The sequence below is a fragment of the Protopterus annectens genome, chromosome 1.part1 (genome assembly GCF_019279795.1).
Source record: "Protopterus annectens isolate FY-2018-M chromosome 1.part1, PAN1.0, whole genome shotgun sequence".
Lineage (NCBI taxonomy): Eukaryota > Metazoa > Chordata > Ceratodontiformes > Protopteridae > Protopterus > Protopterus annectens.
The window spans coordinates 1237398401-1237420707 of record NC_056726.1 but is presented as its reverse complement, the minus strand read 5'-3'; the positions used below and the strand labels follow the sequence as shown (position 1 = coordinate 1237420707).

The 22307-nt window shown below is 40.5% G+C and overlaps 1 protein-coding gene across 1 annotated transcript in view; it reads right to left on the bottom strand.

Moving 5' to 3' along the window:
• The window catches only part of LOC122809527 (lectin-like), a 538335-nt gene that overhangs the window by 94023 nt on the left and 422005 nt on the right, over nt 1-22307 (bottom strand). The window contains exon 6 of the mRNA XM_044081096.1: nt 20038-20161. Within this exon, the coding sequence (XP_043937031.1) occupies nt 20038-20161 (124 nt within the window). The remainder of the gene's footprint in view (nt 1-20037; nt 20162-22307) is intronic.

Below are 22307 nucleotides of genomic sequence, written 5' to 3'. Positions count from 1 at the left end.
CTAGGGGAGGCCTCTATTCATAAACTGGAAACGTTACAGTTTAACTTAAGTGTCTATGACACCAAACTTGAGCAAAAAACTAGGAAATTAGCACGTGACTACCAAGATTTCAAACAAGGGCACATCTTTGAATGGCCCAGGAATGACATAGAAGAAAGAACAGGAAATATAAATTTTGGCAAAAGACCTTATAATAGGATAAGAAGTGGAAGAGAAGTTCCTATCTCCACTACCAATGAAGAAATACTATAGTCTGCCGGCCAAAGTAATAAATCTGATTCTGGACAAGAGGAAAGGAATTTTGCAATTCCAGAGATAGATATAAGGGAGGCTAGTACTAGCATGGCATCGCAGGTAATGACAGAAGTGCATTCTGAATCCACATTTGACTCTGCATCAGGGACTAGACCAAAGGAAAGATTGATGCATTACCCTTACAATTGGCCCTTGCTGGTTTTTGTGAAATAACAGCCCCAAAGGAATGCAGAAGGAATGAGTCAAGAGAGGAAAAGGAAAAAATCAATTATGTGACCTATGAAAAATCAAGTTTGGTAGTAAATATTTCTCAGATAGAACTCAGTTCAGAGGAAATTTTATTACTGAACAAAGGCCTCAGTTTTATACCTGCACTAGCCTCTGAACTTAGTGAATTTGTAACAGACATCAGAATGTTTGCTAGGAATGTGACCTTAAAATCTATATTTGGAACTGAAACCAGTGGGAGAAAGGCTTGTTATAAAAAGCCAAATGACTTTAATCCGGTCAATCATCCTACAGTTGAGTAATTTTCTCGGCTATGTGGAGACGAAGTAGCTAAATTCAGAGAAGAGAAAAAAGGAACAGGAGGATACTTCAATTTAACCTCAAAAGAAAAGGAAGCTCTGAATAGTTTAAGGAAGAGGACTGATATTGTTATCAAACCAGCGGACAAAGGAGGAAGTATGGTAGTGATGGATGCTACTTGGTATAGGAATCGAATGCATGAGATGCTACAAGATGGGCAAACCTACCAAAAATTAAATAGAAGGGAAGTAGAGACAATGATTAATAGGTTTTGTAATAATCTGTATGAACTTCTGATGGAAAGACGTCTTACTCAAGAACTTGCAGACTTTTTCGAAACTGAATATCCCACCATACCCAGTATAGGTGGTTTCCCAAAACTGCACAAAGATGACCGTAATCCACCTTTGCGTCCTATTGTTGCTGGCAGAGGGTGGATCACTGAATCTTTGTCTGTATATATAGAAAATGAATTGAAAAAAGTTTTGCCTAAAGCTGAAGCAGTATTAAAAGACAATGGATCTTTTCTGATGGATTTATTTAACAAAACCCAAGACAGAACTGGGGGTAATGAGATCTTGTTAGTCACCATGGACATTACCAGTCTTTTTACGGTCATTCCCAATCAATATGGGATAGAGGCAATTCGCTCCTTCCTGCATCAAGCAGGGTTCAATGCTGATCTCATATGCCTATTGTTGGAACTTGTATTGGAAACTAATGTCTTTGTTTACGGTTCGGAATTCTTTCTACAGACATGGAGGGTAGCAATGGGCACCCCCAGTGCAAACAGCTATTCAAACTTGGTTTTGGCCCAATGGGAAAAAGAGAAGGTTATAAGTCATTCTAACCCATGGTATAGTCATCTGAAGTATTATGGCCGTTTTGTGGATGACATCTTTATCCTATGGGAGTGTAATGAAAGCCAACTGGACGAATTCACTGAATATCTCAATCGTAGTATGGGATTTTTGGAATTCAAAGCTAAATCTTCGAGAGAGACTATTGATTTCTTGGATGTGAAAATCAGCATTCATTCCAACTCGAGTCTGAGTACGAGTATATATAGAAAATCAACCTGGAGAAACCATTATTTACGCCGGTCAAGCATGCATCCTGGCCATGTCTTTAATAATATTTTTGAAAACCAAGCAATAAGGATCTCCAGGCTCTGCACAAATGACCAAGAGTTGATTCAGAATTTCTGAATTTGCAATCTAACCTAGAAGCAAGGTGTTATGGTGCAAAAAAACCTAATAAAGTTGAATGAACAAGATGACATTCGGAATGGAAGAGGCGAACCATATTTCTCCAACCAAGGACCAGATTTACATAAGAAGAATGCGAAACCAAGGATTCGAAGAAATCAGCTTACCTGCAGTTTAACTTACAGTATGGATAACAAGAGAGTATGTGGCATTCTCAGAAGGTTTTGGCCCATACTCACTGCTGATGAAAAACTTAAAGATATTGTTGGTGAGTCACCTCAATTCACCTTCAAGAATAAAAATAATCTAAAAAGACTACTTTGTAACAAAGTTGGCACTGCTGAACAAGAAATGTCAAATAGAAAGGGTACTTATAGGTGCCACAGATGTAAAGCATGTAATCACTTGGATAGTGACAATATGTTTATACATCTGGGCATGAACCGTATCTACAGTTTCAATACATATGTAAGCTGCAATACACAACATCTAATTTATCTTGCTTGCTGAACACATTGTACTGCTTTTTACATAGGCAAAACAGATCAGCTTTTTAAAAACTGGATCCTGCATCATCTTAGAGATATTAAGAAATTGGATCTCACAAATGCTCTTGCAGTGCATGTTGCCAGCAATCCCACCCATCACTTTAAATTCAGTTTATAAGAAGGGGATATTAAAAACAGAACTGAACTACATGAATCCAGCTGGATAACCAACTTGAGAGCCAACCGTCCACCAGGTCTCAATAGTGTTGCCCCACTGAAACCTATGCTGAAAGCAAGAAAAATGAAGCAAGAAAAATGAGTGTAGCTTCTAGAAAGGAAGATTAATGGATAAATGGATAATTTATGGCAATGGAATATAAGAGCTGCAATCTATTTTATGCTTTGCCAAGTTGTTCTGCAAATATATTTACATCATTTGCAGTTTAATTATCTGAGGCAGAGACTGGTAAAAACAAGGAAAGCTGCAGCAGTGATTACCTACAATACCCTTTGTGGTGCAACCTCATTATTATGGAAATGGGATATAAGAGCTATGAATTATTTTTATGCCTTGTCAAGTTGTTCTGCGAATATATTTACATCATTTGCAGTTTAATTATTCAAGGCAGAGAATGATACAGAAGGAATGCTGTAGCAGTGATAACACTCTTTGTGGTGCATTATTTTATGCTGAATCTGTGACCAGGCAGTTATTTTCTATAGAATGAGCAAATGGCTAAGAATACTTCAGGAGGCAGAGAGTATGTTACTCTGAAAAACCACATGGATACATGTATTAATCTGCACATAATAGGAATTTATATGCAAGAGCACCAATGCTATTGCACTTATAAAATTGTATCATATGTGCTACTTGCTTCTGTGAAGTACTGCGTATTGTTGAATTAACTGAATAACAACATGTTCTGGCAACCAAAGGAATTCAGCCCCTTTGATGCTATTGGACAAGGAAATTGTAGATTGATATTTAAAGGGATAAATATGATTGGCTATAACTAGAAGCAGGATTTATGCTGTATGCAAATCATTAACTTTGTTGCTATTGGATAGTTCTGCCACTAGGGTATCAGACATTTGATACCTTGAGATACAATAATGATTGGCTCACAGCAAGACACAGGAGATATGCTGTATGCAAACTAATGAGTTTTTCATTGGTTATGACTATGTGTCTGAAACATTGATTGGTTTATTCTGTCTTTAAATTCAGGGTGAGCACAGCTAAGACATATGATCTGATGAAGGCTAGTAAGCCGGAAGTGCTTATCAGAGAATTTTACTGTGCTCCTGTTTTTGTTATTTTTAGTGAAGATTAAAGTTTGTTTTTAACATTTTTACAGCTGTGATGGAACCGAGGATTTTTCCTACGTCATTTGAGTTTCAAACTTAATACAGTGCAGAAAATTCATGCTAATGCAAAACCTGTTGTTCTTTCTACTATCTACATTTGTAAGAGCAATATTTAAAAAGCGTCTCTATTTTTGGGCCTTTGTTCCTCCATTATTTATAGCTTTGTCCACATTTCTTGCTGTAAGAGGTTGAGAAGTATGTGCAAACCTCTTAGCTGCTGCCAGGGGATCATTTGCTCTCACTTTTCACTGTCTCTCTCTCTCTCTCTCTCTCTCACACACACAGTCTCTTCTGCTTTCAAACACACATTCACTCACACAAGATCATTGGATCACTCTCATTCGCCCTCGATCTCTCATGTACACAGTCTCTTATGCGCATTCACATACATACAGACACACACTTTTTTCTGTTTTATTAATTTTTTTACACTCGCTAAGCAGCTGCTCAGTGAGTATAACATAATAATGCGATTGATCTCTCTGTCACTCTCACATACACTCTCACATACTCAGGGTCCTAGTGCTAACCCCCTTTCAAAGTAGTTGTATTTAAATCAGTACAGTGCATACTCCTCCTGATGTCCTTGCTCTCAAGGATGAAGAGCGGTTCCAGGGTGTGGAGCTTCTTGTTGAGACTTGTAGCATTGAACAGTAACATATTTAGCTTATCTTGAGTAGAATTTACTGTTATCAAAAGGTTTATCAGGTTACCGTTGCTCAAGAAAAGCACTGTGGGGAGGATGATGTTTTGGCCAATATCCAAAAGGCCAGTGGGGATGGGTGCAGACCATACTTGGCAAAGTAGCATGATCTGTAAATGACGTCCTCCCAAGGCAACAAATATTGGACCCCCTTAGAATGACACAATTCTGAGAGTCAATCATCTTCTGTTTATACTATGATATCATCCTTGGAGAAGGTAGAAAGCTGCTCAGTGCTAGGCTCATACTAGCCTGGGACACAATCTAAAAGCTCTATCATGTGTCTATTCATATTGACCAGGGAGGTACATCTTAGGTCACTAATGCCAACCTGGTCTATGAATGAGTCATGTGTGATCTGGCAGGAGACAACTGCTACATTGTCTCTGGATGCCCATTTACACCAGTCTGGCTACAGAGATAATAGAAAAGTGCACATTGATGGTTGCAGATCCTCTTTTTGTGATCTAGTAAGTGTAGTGCAAGAGGGAGTTGTAAGTTAGCTAAATTTGGAGTTGGGCTTGGGGGAGAGGTCTAGGACTGATCTAAAACAACACTGTTGAGGTAATACCTCTCAGCAGGCAAACTAGCTACTCTACACTCAAGTAGATACTTGAGAAAGTAGCCAAGGATGTTTTATGTGGAAAATTACAACTCATGGTGCCTGTGTCTTTACAGGGCACTGTGAACCACTGCTACACAGCTCAACACAGGTCATAGGGGATGAGTTAGAGAAGAATTCAATCAGTAAATAGTAAATATGTAGTATAAATGTATGTATAATGCTCAGATCCTGCAGCAATTCACAATTCTCAGAATTGTGAGTGATACTACAAGACTAAGGTTCACAGACCAAATATAATGCAAACAGTAAACATTTATTTATTTTTATTTATTTACTGACATTTAATTACTGGGAAAGTCGACTGGGTAGGAGCCCATTTTCAGAGGAGGCCCAGGGAGAAAAGCTCCAAAGTATTGCAAAATATTTCAAGAATAATTTTACATTTCTATTAAATAATACAAAATAATACAGTTTAAATAATCAAACAAAATAAAACATAATATGAAAAATAAACAATACAAAATTCAGATTAATACAGTGTGTTATAATTGAATGGGATGATATGAAATGGAGGCGATCTCAAGCTTTAAGAGCCTAATGGGAGTGCCTTAACAGTTTCAGCTATCAGTGTCCAGTAGAATTAGCACTAGAAGGGGCTTACAAAGTCTAATTTACAGTCAGGGTGCAGCTGAAAAGCTACCAAGTTTAAAAACACAACATGAGTTGGGTGGGTGGGTAGTAAAATATCCAAAAATCAATGCAGCCAAATAGCAGCTGTAAACATAGAACTCTTGTAGCTGAATAGGAATGCAGGTGAATGCCTTAAATAAAAAATGTTTCTCATCTTCTCCTATTAATTAGCTAGATCTGATTCTTATTTAATCAATGAATATAACATGTTTCCTAAATGTCCATAGCCAACAATGTTTAAGACTCCAAAAAAGAAATTTTGCAATAAAACAAAATTTAAAATGCACACTTAATGTCAGTACAGCTTTGTCGCACGTATAATAGCTGCTCAGGTTAAGCAAATATGTTTAAATGATCCACATTTTCATACTGAAAGTTGTTTTTAATACTTTGTACCTCTTAAACTTTTATTGAACTTTGTTTAAGCTTGGATTTATCTGAACTTGTTGCTTGTATAGACTTGTTAAACATTGTGTAGCACAAATCCTTACAACATTGTTTATTTGTATTTGCAGCTTGTACACACTTGTTTAAAGTTGTGGTGTCACTGTATTGTAAATATTGTAAATATTTATCTCAAATGAGCTTATTTGTGAATATTGGTGTTGAATTACTGAAACTTTAGTTATGATCATATTGGTGTTGAAGCTGCTGCTTGTACAGACCTGGGCGATTGTAAAGACCACAAGTACTGCTTTTTGCACCATACAGGTTGGGAGCAGGGCTTATGTGACTGGCATGTCGGGTGTATATTACATTATCAAAAAGCCATATTATCAAACAGCTTTTCATTGACCAGTACAAGTCGAACTGTCATAATAGCAAAAACCTAAATGAGCAAATTCTTTCCCTGGGAAAGAAATCGCTAGCCCTACCATGAACTACACACTACTTTAAACATAGAAAAGTGCCCCCCACACCTCCTCTTACTAAATATACGAACTCCGAGATCGTACTACAGTGGGGAAAAGGGCAAACTCACAAGGATGGCCAAGCGGTTTCTTTCCCAGGGAAAGAATTCACTCATTCAGGTGTTCACTATTATGACACCTCATCTTTTACGGGTCGATGAAAAGTTCGATATTATGCGTTTTCGATAATGTAATATACACCGGCATGTCCATAGCTGTCATGTGATCCTAATAAACACTGACCAATAAGATCATAATCTCATTTGCTTAAAAGCCAGGTGGAATGTTGCTGTGATTCACCAGACATTTAAGCTATATGTAAACTTCTTTTCTGAATGAGGACCTGGCAAACACATTACGCACTGTTACCATAGTATTTTAAAAACAAATACTACCAAAACACAAAACACATGGGCCAGATAGTCCTCACAACCTGTCAGTATCAGCATTTCTTTATTAAGCATGATTACTACAAATAAACAAAAAATGAACATGAAATAAAATTTTAATCACTGCTAGAACTGAGAGGTGGAAATAATGTAGCCTCAAGAGTGTCGACCTGTAATGTTACAAAATAAAGATGTAGTACCAAATGACGTTGCATTTTAATTCAACTATACAAACAAATATTAACCTACTAAGTAGGGACTAGTAAATGTAAAATTCAGTGTGTCCAATTCTACTGTTGCTAAACCAACAAAAAAATTTACTCCAAAATGTCAGAGCACACCTGGATACTTTGACAGTGGTATGCATCCAAATTAACGGATACACACAATTCACACAACAGTCACTCACTAACAAATAACTTACATGTGTAAATAAACACCTTGACCCAAACAGTGAATTCAGCAATTTTCAAAAACTGGGCTCTTAAATTCATTGAAAACAGAGTACAGTGTCCCTTTAAGTTCGAACATGCTGATATGATGTCTATCAAAGTGGAGGTGTGGGGATTGCTACTGGGCATTCAGGTGAGGAGCTGATAGTTATATTATTTGCAGCCTCCCAGACCTGCTTACAGTGGTATGTCAAATGCTTGCAACACAGTGAGTAATGCTGGTTCAGTACACTTTATGCAGATCAAGTGTGCAGTTTTTTAATTGTTGATATTATACTGTTGGTTGTTTATCATGCATTTCTTCTGAAGCTGTTGAAACAATAACTGCAGCTGGAATGATTTAAAATTATTCTGCCATTGGTGTGTAATTGCCTTTATGCAACCAGAAAAAGGCTGTTGCTTCTGAAATTAATTCAAAACTAGTCTTTGTGGGTGGAAACTACAGTTTGTATTTCAAAGTAAATGCTTTTGTTTATGGACATTGCCTAAACCAGCTGCAGTGTGTAGTACTGTACCACCATTTTTCTTCCTGTTGTAGCTTTGCAGTGTGCTGTCCTACTTTCAAACCTTGTGTGATGCCCCTGGAGTGGTCCAGTAATCAAGGAGCCTCAATATTCACCAATAGCACCAGTGAGGGACGTGCACAATGGGAGGATGATAAGTACACACACAGTAAAGTACAATTTCCCTTAAGAGCACACAGAGATCACAGTCAGTCTGCAGCTGGTTTCTCCCTCTTTCTCCAGATCCTCAATAAAACTCCCCACTGGCACAGCTATAGGGTTAAGATCTCAGCAGAGCAGTCAAGCCAAAATGTCCAGCACCCTCTCTCTGTCCAACCAGTGCTTTGTGTCCCTGCACCAGTAGCTGGCACACACACTTTGAGATTTGATTCATATACAAACACACACATACTCTTGGGAAAGGCTGCCACCAACCAGCTCTTTATTAGCTACTATAAGGCCCTTAAAAAGGGTGACCAATCCTACTGTGTGATATTACTATTATCCAAATGGTAAGTGTCACCAAGACTTTCAAAGCCATTGGAGTGGCCCATATATGCAAGCACTCTAAGCGCTTAAATATCTGTAAACAAACCAGTCACAATTAAAAGGTTTAAATATATTTAATAATAAATAATAAAAGAACAAGACAATATTCAGTAACAGACACAGTCACTTCAGAGTTCAGAATCACAGGAAATAATTTAAAACAACATTGCAGGACAAGCTCAAATAAACACAGAAAACATCTAAACTAATCTTTACTATACATCTATTTATTTCTAAAAGATATTTTTCCCTAGTTCTTACTATTAGCAAGGCAGAAGTGCTGAAGATGGATGTTTCCAGGCTCAAAGACAAATACAAAATGCACAGACTCACTCTCTGAGATAGTTTTTAAATTAATAACACATTACTGCTGGGTCATCTGGATGACATCACTCCTTGCCACCTGCCCCCAGTTCCCAGGCTAAACAGATACTTGAAATTTAGCACCGCTGTGTCAGAAATACTTATCTCTCAGATGTGCAGCTGCTAGGAAGTCACAGAGCAATAAAAATACTTTCAGCGGATCCTGTTTGGGCATCCTGCAGACTACTACAGCACCAGAAATGAGAAAGAGAGACTTTTTGTTGACTACAAGTATTTTTTTGGCTTTTCTTGACTGTTTTTTGCTAACCACACTTCTCAAAGCCATTTTAATGTAGTCTTGCTACTATTTCTACTGCATTTTACTGTTTAAATCATTTTACTGTTTGTGCACTTGGTTTCTGCTTAAAGTCAAAGTTTAAACTGCATTTACTGTTGTAGGCTACACACTCAAGTGTGATAGCCTTTTCTGTGCTTATTTATTGTTTAATTGCATTTTTCTGCTTAATTCAATCTTAAAAACAAAAACAAATTATCTGTTTGCTCATTTCCCACCTTTTTCTATACTAGAATAGTCCAGATCCCTGATTTTCTGATTTCAGGACTTTATTTTTGTGTTTCTGAGTTGTTCAGACCTTGCTGTGTTAGAGGGAATTCTTTTTGCTTATCAGTGGGAGTGGTAAGCATTGAGCTGCCTATCTGTCACTAGATGAGTGGATTCCATCTCAGGAATTGCACCTTATTGGCTGTTTGGGGCTGCCTTCTATCCCTTTCAACTTTCTGTCTTAAAAGCCCGTGTTTGTGCAGATTTGCGCATCGTGCAGCACCGCTTAGCTAGGGTTAAACTATTACCGGCACCAGAAAGTCTGCTCTTCAGTTTTTCCCTTAGAACTAGCCAGTTTTTCAGCTTTAGCACTCAAACCTGATTCTTTCAGCTCAACACTTGCTTAGAACTCACTGAGACAGATTCCTGGTGTCAAAGTCATGGCCTCAAGCTCAGTGCCAAAATGTGCATTGTCATCCCTTTTGGTAAAAACTCTCTACCCATGAACAACCACATAGGCAATAGTCTACTTAACACTGAAAATATGATAAGAGACCTTGGGAAACAGGTGGACAGCAGTCTCTCCTTTGATAATCACATTGCCACAGTAGTCAGGAAATCCTTCTATGTGGTACACCTCATCACAAAAGGTTTCTCATCCAGGAAAAAAATAGGTCATTGCTCCCCTCTACTCATCACTCATTAGACCCATTATAGAGTACAATGCCCCTTTTGGTATGTACCTCACAAGACATCTACAACAGCTGGAAAGGCCACAGAAATACCTCACAAAGAGTATTACTGGCCTCAAACAGATGCCCTACACAGACCGTCTCAAAAAACTCCACCTTTACTTTGTCGCATATCGTCTACTCAAAGGTAATCTATTCCTAACATACAAAGCTATGTCAAATGCAGAGCTGTTGGACATGCTCCACTTAAACAAATTCCAATCCCTCTGAGTACACGCTCTAGGGACCTAAACCTTGTCACCACAATAAACAGAGCATGCTGGAGGGATAGATTCTTGTCCAAGAGACTTCCCATACTCTGGAACAAACTACCTATCTATATCAAACAAAGCTCCTGATTAGCACTCTTTAAGAAAAATCTTGATGATTGGATAGGAGATAGGAAATTCACCTCAGGGATCACTTCTGTGGCTCTGCTTGACAGGGGCACAGGAAAATAATTTTCTTGGGTGGCAAAAGCCAGGGTACTATTTGGCTAGGCTTATATAGGCTATAGGGCCAATAGCCTTAGTACCTACCTATGAACCTATGTAAGCATTAGATATTCTATAAATTGCTACTGCACTCAACTTTCCTTACCAAGTAAAGAGGAAAACAGGGTTAGTACTTAGCACTTATACAGGCATGTCTAAGGGTCAGCTCCTGGTGTTTTCCCCTGTCCACCTGGTGAATCTGGGCATCTTGGGGCAATGTAGCAATTGCCTCATGTACTCAGACAACTCTCCTCCTACCACCCAACACTACAACCTGCGAGAGATGCACTTATATAGCCAAGCTGGAAGCCAAGCTCTCTCCAACCAAGACAGGACTAGTCAGTCAAGAGAAGAAAGTAAACACCCACACCACACTACACACAACACATAGTCCTTCAAAACCTACACCACCAAAACCCACACATAGTAACACAAAACACAAACCTACATTCTTGGAGGCTCTAATTATAAATCTGCCCAAGCAACAGAGACCTCCAAAGCCGAAACGCAAACAACCACCACCCCCCAGCACAACCCAAGTGACACATAGCTCACAAATCAGTGTGCCGCTCAACCTCAGCCCCTAAGGCAAAACAATGTACCTAATACACTAGTCATAAGTGACTCTATAGTCAGGCACACTGATGTCCCACTCACCAGGCTAAACAAGGAGAAAATTACAGTCATCTGCCTGTCGGGTGCCAGGATCTGCCACATAATGCATGCACTCAGGTCACTCCACAAGTACAAATACAACTCTGTTATTGTCCAAGTTGGAGTGAATGACCTAAGATGTACCTCCCTGGACTACATGAAAAGAGATCTTGTAACCCAGGCAGGTATGACCTTAGCCCTGAGTAGCATCCTGCCATCACCCAGAATAATACCACAGTACAAGGGCAAAATGATTGACTTTAACAATTGGCTAAGCTTCTGGTGTCATTATAAGGGGATCCAGTATCTGTCTGCCTGGGATAACATGATTGACAGACTACGATGCTTTGCCAGAGATGGCCTGCACCTCTTGCCCCTGGGATTCCAGATACTGGCTAAGGCTCTTGCCACCCCTATAGTGCCTTTTTTAGGCAAGGTTCAAATGACAAATTTACCACCGTAACAGATACAAGCAAGCAAAATCTGAGGGTAATGCTTCTCAATGCTAGAAGTCTGAACCTCAAAATGGACTCACTCGAGGCACTCCTTAAAATGGAGAACATTGACATCTGTGCAGTGACAGAGACCTGGGTCAAGGCTCCAGAGAGCACCCCTGCAATACCAGGCTACAATTCATGTCACACCTTTCGACCACCTAACCTGGACCAAAACACAAAAGGCGGAGGTGTGTTCATATTCACCAAGGATATCCACACCTCCAGGCTAGTTGCCTAACATAATGCATCCGAAATTCTCCAGGTGCAACTAATACTAGGCAAGACTGCAATCCAAATTGCAGCTTGCTTTAGATCCCCCACCATGCCCCAAGATTCCCACTCCCCTTTCTCAACATACTGGAAAATATTAAGGTACAACCAAATACCCTAATACTGGGTGACTTCATCTACCCCGCCATTAACTGGGAAAACTACTCATGTGCCAACACATTCTCACAACGCTTTCTGGAATTCATAAATTCCAGTGCCTTAAATCAACTTATCCATACCCCCACCAGGGCACTAATATCCTAGACCTGGTCATTACCAACATGGGCAATCGATTCTCCACACCAGAGGTCAGCTCCTCATTGTTCAGATCCTACCATAAGCTAATCACCCTTGACATCCACATCCCGCCCCAACCCCCATTAAGGTAACCACTGTAAAAAAAACTTCTCCAAAGCCAACTTCATGCTTTTTAAGACAGAAGTGGCAAACTTCATGACACCCATGCAGAGTAGAAGTATGAGTGCTGAATCTTACACCAATGCACTATATCAACATATACACATTTGCATGGACTGTGCCATTCCAAATAGAACCAAGATGCTCTCCTCAAAAAAAATGAAGCCAATCTGGTGGTCCCCTGCCATAAACAAACTCTACAACAGAAGGAAAAAACTGTTGCAAAAAAAAATAATAAAATCCCATGATTGGAAAAATTCCCTTCTCAGCCTCAGTAAGAAGCTGAGATCCCTCATAAAATCCTCCAAAGCTAGTTACAAAAAGAAAATCACTACAGATTCTAAAGACAACCACAAGGTATTTTATAGTTATGTCAAAAATCTCAATGGAAACACTCAGATCTGCTCTGAGTTACAGCACAATGGCACTAAATATACAGAACCAGTTGATATTGCCAACATCCTAGCAGATAGGTTCAGTGCTAATTTCACCCCCTCTCACCCCCTAAAGGGCCCATCTCAATACCAGAAGGATGCTAAGTCCCAGTAATTACTGCCGCACAGGTAAAAAATGCACTCTCCAAAGCCAAGAATACAGTATCCATAGGACCAGACAACATCCCGGGCTGTGTCTTGCACATACTAAAAAATGAACTGGCACCCCTCCTAAGCACCATGTTCAATCATAGCCTCACTTCAGGCTTTGTGCCTATTGAATGGTGCACATCTACAGTTATCACACTCCACAAGGGGGGGATCCACCACGGACTCCAGGAACTACCGTTCCATTAGCCTGATGAGCCTGATCTGCAAGGCTATGGAACATATCATCCTGGAACTTATAAACAAAGACACAGGTTACCTTCAAACTCTGGACCCCACCCAGTTTGGGTTCATGAAAGGTAGATAATGTCTCCTAAACCTGATTGACTTCTTTGAAGCAGTCACCAGAGCAGTGGACAAGGGTAAGGTGGTTCACACAGCCTATCTAGACCTCGCTAAGGTCTTCGACACCATCCCCCACTCTGGAATCAGAAATAAACTTACTAAACTGGGCATAAATCCCTATGTCATGTCATGGGTTGCCAACTGGCTCACTGACAGAACCCACACCATGAAAGTAGCCGACTCCAAATCTGACTCCAGACCAATGACAACTGGAGTACCACAGGGTTCAGTCATGGGTCCCCTCCTGTTTGGCATCTACTTCTCTGAAGTTCATAGGTTCATAGGTTCATAGGTTCATACTAGGCTATCTGCCCTAGGGCATTTATAAGCCTAGCCAGAATGTGTTTGGCTTTCGCCACCCATTTTAAATTTATTTTGCTATGCCCTTTTTCGAGGTTAGTATACTGTGCCTCTATCTAACAGTGACACAGAAGTGATACCCGGGGTAAACCTACGATCTCCCATCCACTCATCAAGATTCCTCTTGAAGAGAGTCAATGAGGGACTCTGCCTAACCTGGACTGGGATTTTATTCCAGAGTGAAGGGAGCCTCTGGGTTATGAATCTGTCCCTCCAGCATGTCCTATTTATTTCAGTGCTGAGGTTCAAGTCTCGAGCGTAGCTCGATGGGATTTGGATTTTCTGAGGTGCAGCATGTCCATTAATTCCAGGTTGGACATGGCTTTATACGTCAGGCACAGATCTCCTCTGAACAGGCGGTATGCCACTGAGTAGAGCTGGAGTTTCTTTAACCGGGCAGCATATGGCATCTGTTTGAGCCCTTTGATCCTCTTGGTGAGGTACTTTTGGGGTCTTTCCAGTTGCTGCAGGTGTCTGGTAAGGTACATCCCAAAAGGGGCATTGTACTCAATTATGGGCCTGATGAGGGATGAGTAAAGAGGCACGATGACCTCCCTGATCTAGATGTGAATCCCTTCATGATTAGGTGGGCTATATAAAATGTTTTTCTAACCACTTTGGCCACGTGGTTGTCAAATGAGAGATTGTTATCAACTTGGGTCCCCAGGTCCCTAATTACTTCTTCTGTACTTAATGGATTTCCACCTATGTGGTAATTTGTGGGCACTTTGTTTTTGCCAAAGGGGATGACTATACACTTTTTGGCATTTAGCTTGAGGCCATGGCACTGGCACCAGTTGTCTGTTTCTATGAGGTCCTTTTGGAGGATGCTTGTGTCGGCTGGAGAGTCAATTATGGCACCCAGTTTGCAGTCATCTGCGAACTTGGTCAGCCACAGTCCTTCCGTGTTGGCCTGTACCTCCGAGAAATATATACCGAACAAGAGAGGTCCCAGGACTGAGCCTTGTGGGACACCACTTGTAACTGGTTTGGAGTCTGACATGGCTCCAGCAATTCTAACCATGTGGGTTCTGTCCTTGAGCCAGTTTGCAATCCATCTAGTGACATAGGGGTTTATATTTAAGCTGGTGAGCTTATCTATAATGCCAGTGGGGTATTGTATCGAAGGCTTTGCGAGGTCCAGGTAGGCTGTGTGGACCACCTTCCCTCGTCAATGGCCTTGGTGACTGTTTCAAAGAAATCAACCAGGTTTAAGAGGCAGGATCTGCCCTTAACAAAGCCGAACTGGGTAGGATCCAGTGTTTGTAGGTCCCCAATATCTTTATTTATGAGGTCCATGATGATCCTTTCCATAGCTTTGCAGACCAAGCTAGTCAGGCTTATGGGGCGATAGTTTCCATGATCCGTTGAGGCACCACCTTTATGGAGAGGGACCACTGTTGCTGTACGCCACTCTTTGGGCACATATCCTGTAGTAAGGCTGAGATTTGAGTTCATGTAGGACGCAGCCCGGGACACCATCTGGTCCCATTGATGCTGTGTTTTTTGCTTTGGAGAGGGCTCTTACCTGAGCATCTGAGATGTCAGGGGGCAGCACTCTGCTGGGATAGATATTTGCCCTTTTGGTGGGGAGGGGGGGGGGGAGAAGTTTGCGCTGAACCTGTCAGCTAGGATGTTGGCAATGTCTGTGGGTTCGGTGTATTTTTTGTCATTTTGGACTAATTCTGAGCATATCTGGGAATTCCCACCCAGGTTCCTAACATAACTAAAGAAAGCCTTGTGATTATCCTTAGTGTCCTGTGCAATTTTTCTCTCGAAGCATGTGGCTCAGAAGGATTGGGATTTCTTTAAGTGTAGCATGTCCAACAGCTCTGGGTTTGACATAGCTTTGTATGTTAGGTAGAGATTGCCTCTGAGTAGGAGATATGCGATGGAGTAGAGCTGGAGTTTTTTGAGATGGTCTGCATAGGGCATCTGTTTGAGGCCAGTGATCCTCTTTGTGATGTATTTCTGCAGCCTTTCCACTTGTTGTAAATTTGTTGTGAGGTACATACCAAATGGGGCATTGTTCTTTATAATATGTCTAATGAGGGATGAGTAGAGAGAAACAATGACCTTTTTTCTGGATGAGAAACTTTTTGTGATGAGGTGTGCCATGTAGAAGGATTTTCTGACTACTGTGGCAATGTGGTTATCAAAGGAGAAGCTACTGTTCACCTGTGTCCCTAGGACTCTTATCACACTTTCGGTGTTAAGTGGACTACCACCTATGTGGTAGTTCATTGGCACAGGGTCTTTCCAAAAGGGGATGACTATGCATTTTTTGGCATTAAGCTTGAGTCCATGGCTTTGACACCAGGCATCTGACCCACTGAGGCCCATTTGTAGAATGTCCACATCATTAGGGGATTCAATAATGGCTCCCAGTTTGCAGTCATCTGCGAACTCTGTTAGCCATAGATCCTCTGTGTTAGCCAGGGTATCGATATTCATCAAAGATACCCACACCTCCAGGTTGGTGGCAAAGCACGAAGCATCAGAGACTATCCATGTGCAACTAACAGTGGGTAAAACTGCCTTCCAGTTTATAGCCTGCTACAGACCACCCTCCCAAACCCAGGAACCCCACTCGGCCTTCCTGAGAACACTGGAAAATATGAAGGTCTCTCCAAACACCATTATATTGGGCGACTTCAACTACCCAAACATAGACTGGGAGCATTACTCTAGCTCCAACACCCTAGCCCAAAGGTTCCTAGAATTTATAAACTCAAATGCTATGGAACAACTTGTTACCACTCCCACAAGAGGGGAAAACATACTGGACCTGATCATCACCAACATGGGGACTCTATGCTCCAGACCAGAAGTGTATCCCTCACTGGTAAGATCAGACCATAAACTAATCTCACTGGATATTCACATCCCGACCCCACCCCCTGCCCAGAAAACCACAGTGAAAAACTTCTCTAAAGCAAATTTTACACTCCTCAAAACCGAGGTGGAATCCTTCAAAGCCCCCGGGCCTGTGGAAAATACAGCCCAGACCGCAGAATCCTTTATAAACGCATTCTATGAACACCTTCAGGAGTGCATGGATCATGCAATCCCAAATAAAACCAAGACCCAATCCTCCAAAGGCAGACGTCCTGTCTGGTGGTCCTAGCCATAAACAAACTATACAATAGAAGAAGGAAGCTACTAAATGATAGAGCAAAATCCCAAAAAGGGAAGGCATCACTGATCAGTATTAGCAAAAAACTACGGGCACTCATAAAATTGTCTAAGGCCAGCTTCGAGAGGAAAATTGCACAGGACACTAAGGATAATCACAAGGCTTTCTTTAGTTATGTTTGGAACCTGGGTGGTAATTCCCAGATATGCTCAGAATTAGTCCAAAATGACAAAAAATACACCGAACCCACAGACATTGCCAACATCCTAGCTGACAGGTTCAGCGCAAACTTCTACCCCCCCTCCCCACCAAAAGGGCAAATATCTATCCCAGCAGAGTGCTGCCCCCCTGACATCTCAGATGCTCAGGTAAGAGCCGCCCTCTCCAAAGCAAAAAACACAGCATCAATGGGACCAGACGGTGTCCCAGGCTGCGTCCTACATGAACTCCAAGAAGAGCTAAACCCAAACATAAAACTACTGTTCAATCTCAGCCTTACTACAGGATATGTGCCCAAAGAGTGGCGTACAGCAACAGTGGTCCCTCTCCATAAAGGTGGTGCCTCAACAGATCCTGGAAACTATCGCCCCATAAGCCTGACTAGCTTGGTCTGCAAAGCTATGGAAAGGATCATCATGGACCTCATAAATAAAGATATTGGGGACATACAGACACTGGATCCTACCCAGTTCGGCTTTGTTAAGGGCAGATCCTGCCTCTTAAACCTGGTTGATTTCTTTGAAACAGTCACCAAGGCCATTGACGAAGGATACCTGGACCTCGCAAAAGCCTTCTATACAATACCCCACTCGGGCATTATAGATAAGCTCACCAGCTTAAATATAAACCCCTATGTCACTAGATGGATTGCAAACTGGCTCAAGGACAGAACCCACATGGTTAGAATTGCTGGAGCCATGTCAGACTCCAAACCAGTTACAAGTGGTGTCCCACAAGGCTCAGTCCTGGGACCTCTCTTGTTCGGTATATATTTCTCGGAGGTACAGGCCAACATGGAAGGACTGTGGCTGACCAAGTTCGCAGATGACTGCAAACTGGGCGCCATAATCGACTCTCCAGCCGACAGATGCATCCTCCAAAAAGGCCTCATAGAAACAGACAACTGGTGCCAGAACCATGGCCTCAAGCTAAATGCCAAAAAGTGTATAGTCATTCCCTTTGGCAAAAACAAAGTGCCCACAAATTACCACATAGGTGGTAATCCATTAAGTACAGAAGAAGTAATTAGGGACCTGGGGACCCAAGTTGATAGCAATCTCTCATTTGACAACCACGTGGCCAAAGTGGTTAGAAAAACATTTTATATAGCCCACCTATTCATGAAGGGATTCACATCTAGATCAGGGGAGGTCATCGTGCCTCTTTACTCATCCCTCATCAGGCCCATAATTGAGTACAATGCCCCTTTTGGGATGTACCTTACCAGACACCTGCAGCAACTGGAAAGACCCCAAAAGTACCTCACCAAGAGGATCAAAGGGCTCAAACAGATGCCATATGCTGCCCGGTTAAAGAAACTCCAGCTCTACTCAGTGGCATACCACCTGTTCAGAGGCAATCTGTGCCTGACGTATAAAGCCATGTCCAACCCGGAATTAATGGACATGCTGCACCTCAGAAAATTCAAATCCCATCAAGCTACGCACTCGAGAGACTTGAACCTCAGCACTGAAATAAATAGGAAATGCTGGAGGGACAGATTCATAACCCAGAGGCTCCCTTCACTCTGGAATAAAATCCCAGTCCAGGTTAGGCAGAGTCCCTCATTGACTCTCTTCAAGAGGAATCTTGATGAGTGGATGGGAGATCGTAGGTTTACCCCGGGTATCACTTCTGTGTCACTGTTAGACAGAGGCACAGTATACTAATCTCGAAAAAGGGCATAGCAAAATAAATTTAAAATGGGTGGTGAAAGTCAAACACATTCTGGCTAGGCTTATAAATGCCCTAGGGCAGATAGCCTAGTATGAACCTATGAACCAGGCATAGTTTATAAAAGCCCATTAATGCTACTAGTTGTTAACTCATACACAGCAGTTTGAAATTTAAATATCTAGTACAACTATACAGATTTTTGCAGAATGTCCAGATTTTTGCCTCATATTTTTGGTCCACTTTTTCATAAAATTGTGTTTTTCTGGCAAATTATTGGCAGGTCATTAAAGATTAATGACAGAAAATCATGACAGACATTTGAATTTCAGAGTTCATAACCTTCAGAAAATTCATGCTAAAGGAAAACATATAGCAATATTTAAAAATTGTCCTAATTTGTGGTTTTGTGTCCCCCCATTTTTTATGGCTTTGTCCAGATTTCTTGCTCTAAGAGGTTGAGAGGTATGGTACTGTATTGCACTGGCCTGTTTTTTCTTCTGGGAAACCAGTTATCTTAAAAAATACTTATCTTCTATATAAGTAAGACTTTGTATGCAAATCTGCAATCTAGGAATATGTACTATAACCTTTAATCAGACTTATTAACAGTAAGTAAGTCCGTTTAAACAAGTCTTAACTGGCAGACTGTGAAACTGAGCTTAAGTTATAAATTTTGTTTACTCAAAAATCTGCACAGATTTTTGTTCACCTCTAAAACTTTATTTCTTTAATACACTTTCTTGATTGCCCCAACTACACAGTATTGGAAATCATTGGTTTGCCTCTCATTCTGGAAAAAAATATCTTTATTCAGCTAGGAGAGTTTGCAACCTTCAAAAAATCTTTTTCTGTGTGGAACACAAATAGACTGACATCTTTGAGTGTCACTTGGTAAGCTACTAAATCCACCTGTACCACTTAATATACTGAGAATGTAAAGATAAAACAAAACAATCAGAAAATATCCAGTAAATAATCCATTATTTTATTAACAAAGCTTAAGGTAATATCAAAGTGGTGAATTGTTTCTATTACTCTGTTTTCTCGGTACACATTACTTTTAGTTTTAAATTAAGTCTAGCTAAAAAAAAACAGTCTAGTCAAAGAAGTGGGGTGGAAATAGAATGACAATTGGCTTGAAAAGCATAGCCTACTTACAATCATTTTCAGTATACATTTCAGCACAGGCCTCTTTCCCATGTGAATTGTCATTGTCTGGTTGGCCAGATTTCCAGTTGGTGTAATTCCAAGTGGAGCCATCAGTCCAGATGAACTGATTACTCTGAAAAGAAAAGATGAAAAAGACAAAATCAACTTGTGTATTTCCAATATTTACACAATTTGGAGATATAAAAATATGAAGAATACTGACAGAAGAAAACTCTGGCTGTATCAAGTCTATCCTAATTTTTTTGCAGTTAGCCCCTTTTCCAATATCCATTCCTCTGTCGTATCCTGTTTTTTCTTACATCTATCCCAGGGCACTATCTATTGTCCTGCATTCCATAGTTTGCACTTGTAATGCAACCCAAGGCCCTACCATCCTTTCCATGAAAATTTTGTTTAAGTTGGTGGTCCATTTTGCTCCACCCTGTTGCCATTAAGTTCACTATAGTCGCTTCCCATGTCATCTGCATTACTATATCTCACCCATTTGACCTCTGGCAATGTAAGTGCATCTACTGAATATGGAGAATTTATTAGTCAGAATGGATTTATTCAGGTAGAATTATTTAGATATTAGCCTGTTGCTACCAGTAGCATAACTAGGGTGGGGTGAAGGTGGCAACTGCCCTAGATGCAAAGTGTTAATAAAACAAAAGATACGTACACACTGCTGAAGGTAGTCTTGCCAAAAAAGAACCAAAATAAAAAACAATGCAGACATACCACCATAGACACGATAAAATCTGTGATTTAATAAAACTCATAAAAGACAAAACAAATGAAGAGAACGTAGGATAAGCCCTTTCGGTAAAACATTCTTCATAAAAATCCAAATGAAATGCAAAGCTAGGTTTATCACCCACTATGTTTTGTAATTTCTTTTCCCAAGTTAGGACTGGCCAAAACTTCCTAATAGTATTATAAATTAATCCATTATCCATGCTGTAAGTCAGTGTGCACCTCAAATTAGCTGAAGGCCTATTATCTTGTGGCTGTCTTGTCTCTTCACACCTTCTATAAGAATATAGGGGATACCCCTTCTGAGTTGCATGACTTCTTCTCTACTCATTCTGGTATCTTCTTCCTTATGTTCTCTTCTCTTGAAAGAGTTCACAAAAGTTTTTTTTTTTAAGAAGATGTCGTCCCTAGAACATAATTTGGAGATGCGTGTGACTTGATTTCTTACTAAATTCTGAAAGATGTGCCTTGGATGCATGCTGGTCTGATGTAGCAAATGGTTTCCCCATGTAGGTTTCCTGAAGATCATGCATTTTGGAACAAGAATAATCTGAAGTGTTTATTGTGTCAACATGATGGCCTTACTATTAACAAACATAGTACACAAAGCCAACATAAAGGTACCTGGAAATGTGTTTTTTGCAAAGCCTGTCCTTCTATATGGACAGATAATATATTTGAACACCCAGTCACCAAGAAGAGTTATTCCTTTCAAGGGTATGCCACATGTACCAGTAAGAACATTGTATATTTAGCTATTTGCAAAGCATGCCCTTCCTACTGTGTAGGTATAACAAATAGGGCTTTTAAGGAATGGATTTTATGCCATCTATCAGATATAAGAAATCAAGTAGCTACAAATGCCCTATATCAGCATATTAGAAGTGAAGAAAATCAGTTTTAAATTTATGGCTCTAATGAAGCTGGACGAAAGCCCAAGGGGAGGTGACATGAGAAACAGAACAGATTTGGAAGAGACCAAGTGGATTATGGAATTAAGAGCAGATAAACAAGTGGGCCTTAATGGGATGGTACCTCTAAAACCAATTTTGAAGGAATGGAGCATAAATATAAAAAGTAGAAACAGAAAGAGGGAATACGCAGAATTTATTCCTGCTACTTGTAATATTGGAGGACTACCACCAGAGGCACCTGCCTCCATTAGCCATGGAAGAGGAACCACCTCTGAACAGCATCATTGGTTGAACACTGTTTAAAAGTTTTGCCTTGATGGGAGTGAACAAAGGATCTGAAGAAGTTTTTATCAAAAGCACTTATCCTAAGTTCTCTTTGTTTGTTTTGTCTTTTATGAGTGTTATTAAATTAGAGATTTTATCATGTCTATGGTGGGATGTCTGCATTGTTTTTTTACTTTAGATGCAAAGTGTTAGGGGGCGGGACCAGCCATCTGATCCATCATTCCAATTCCCGATTGCTCTTTATTGCAATTCCAGATTTTAAAAGCTGGTATTGCATTTGTTGTCAAACCTGAGTGCTGTAGCATACTTAGTGTTGTCTATGCT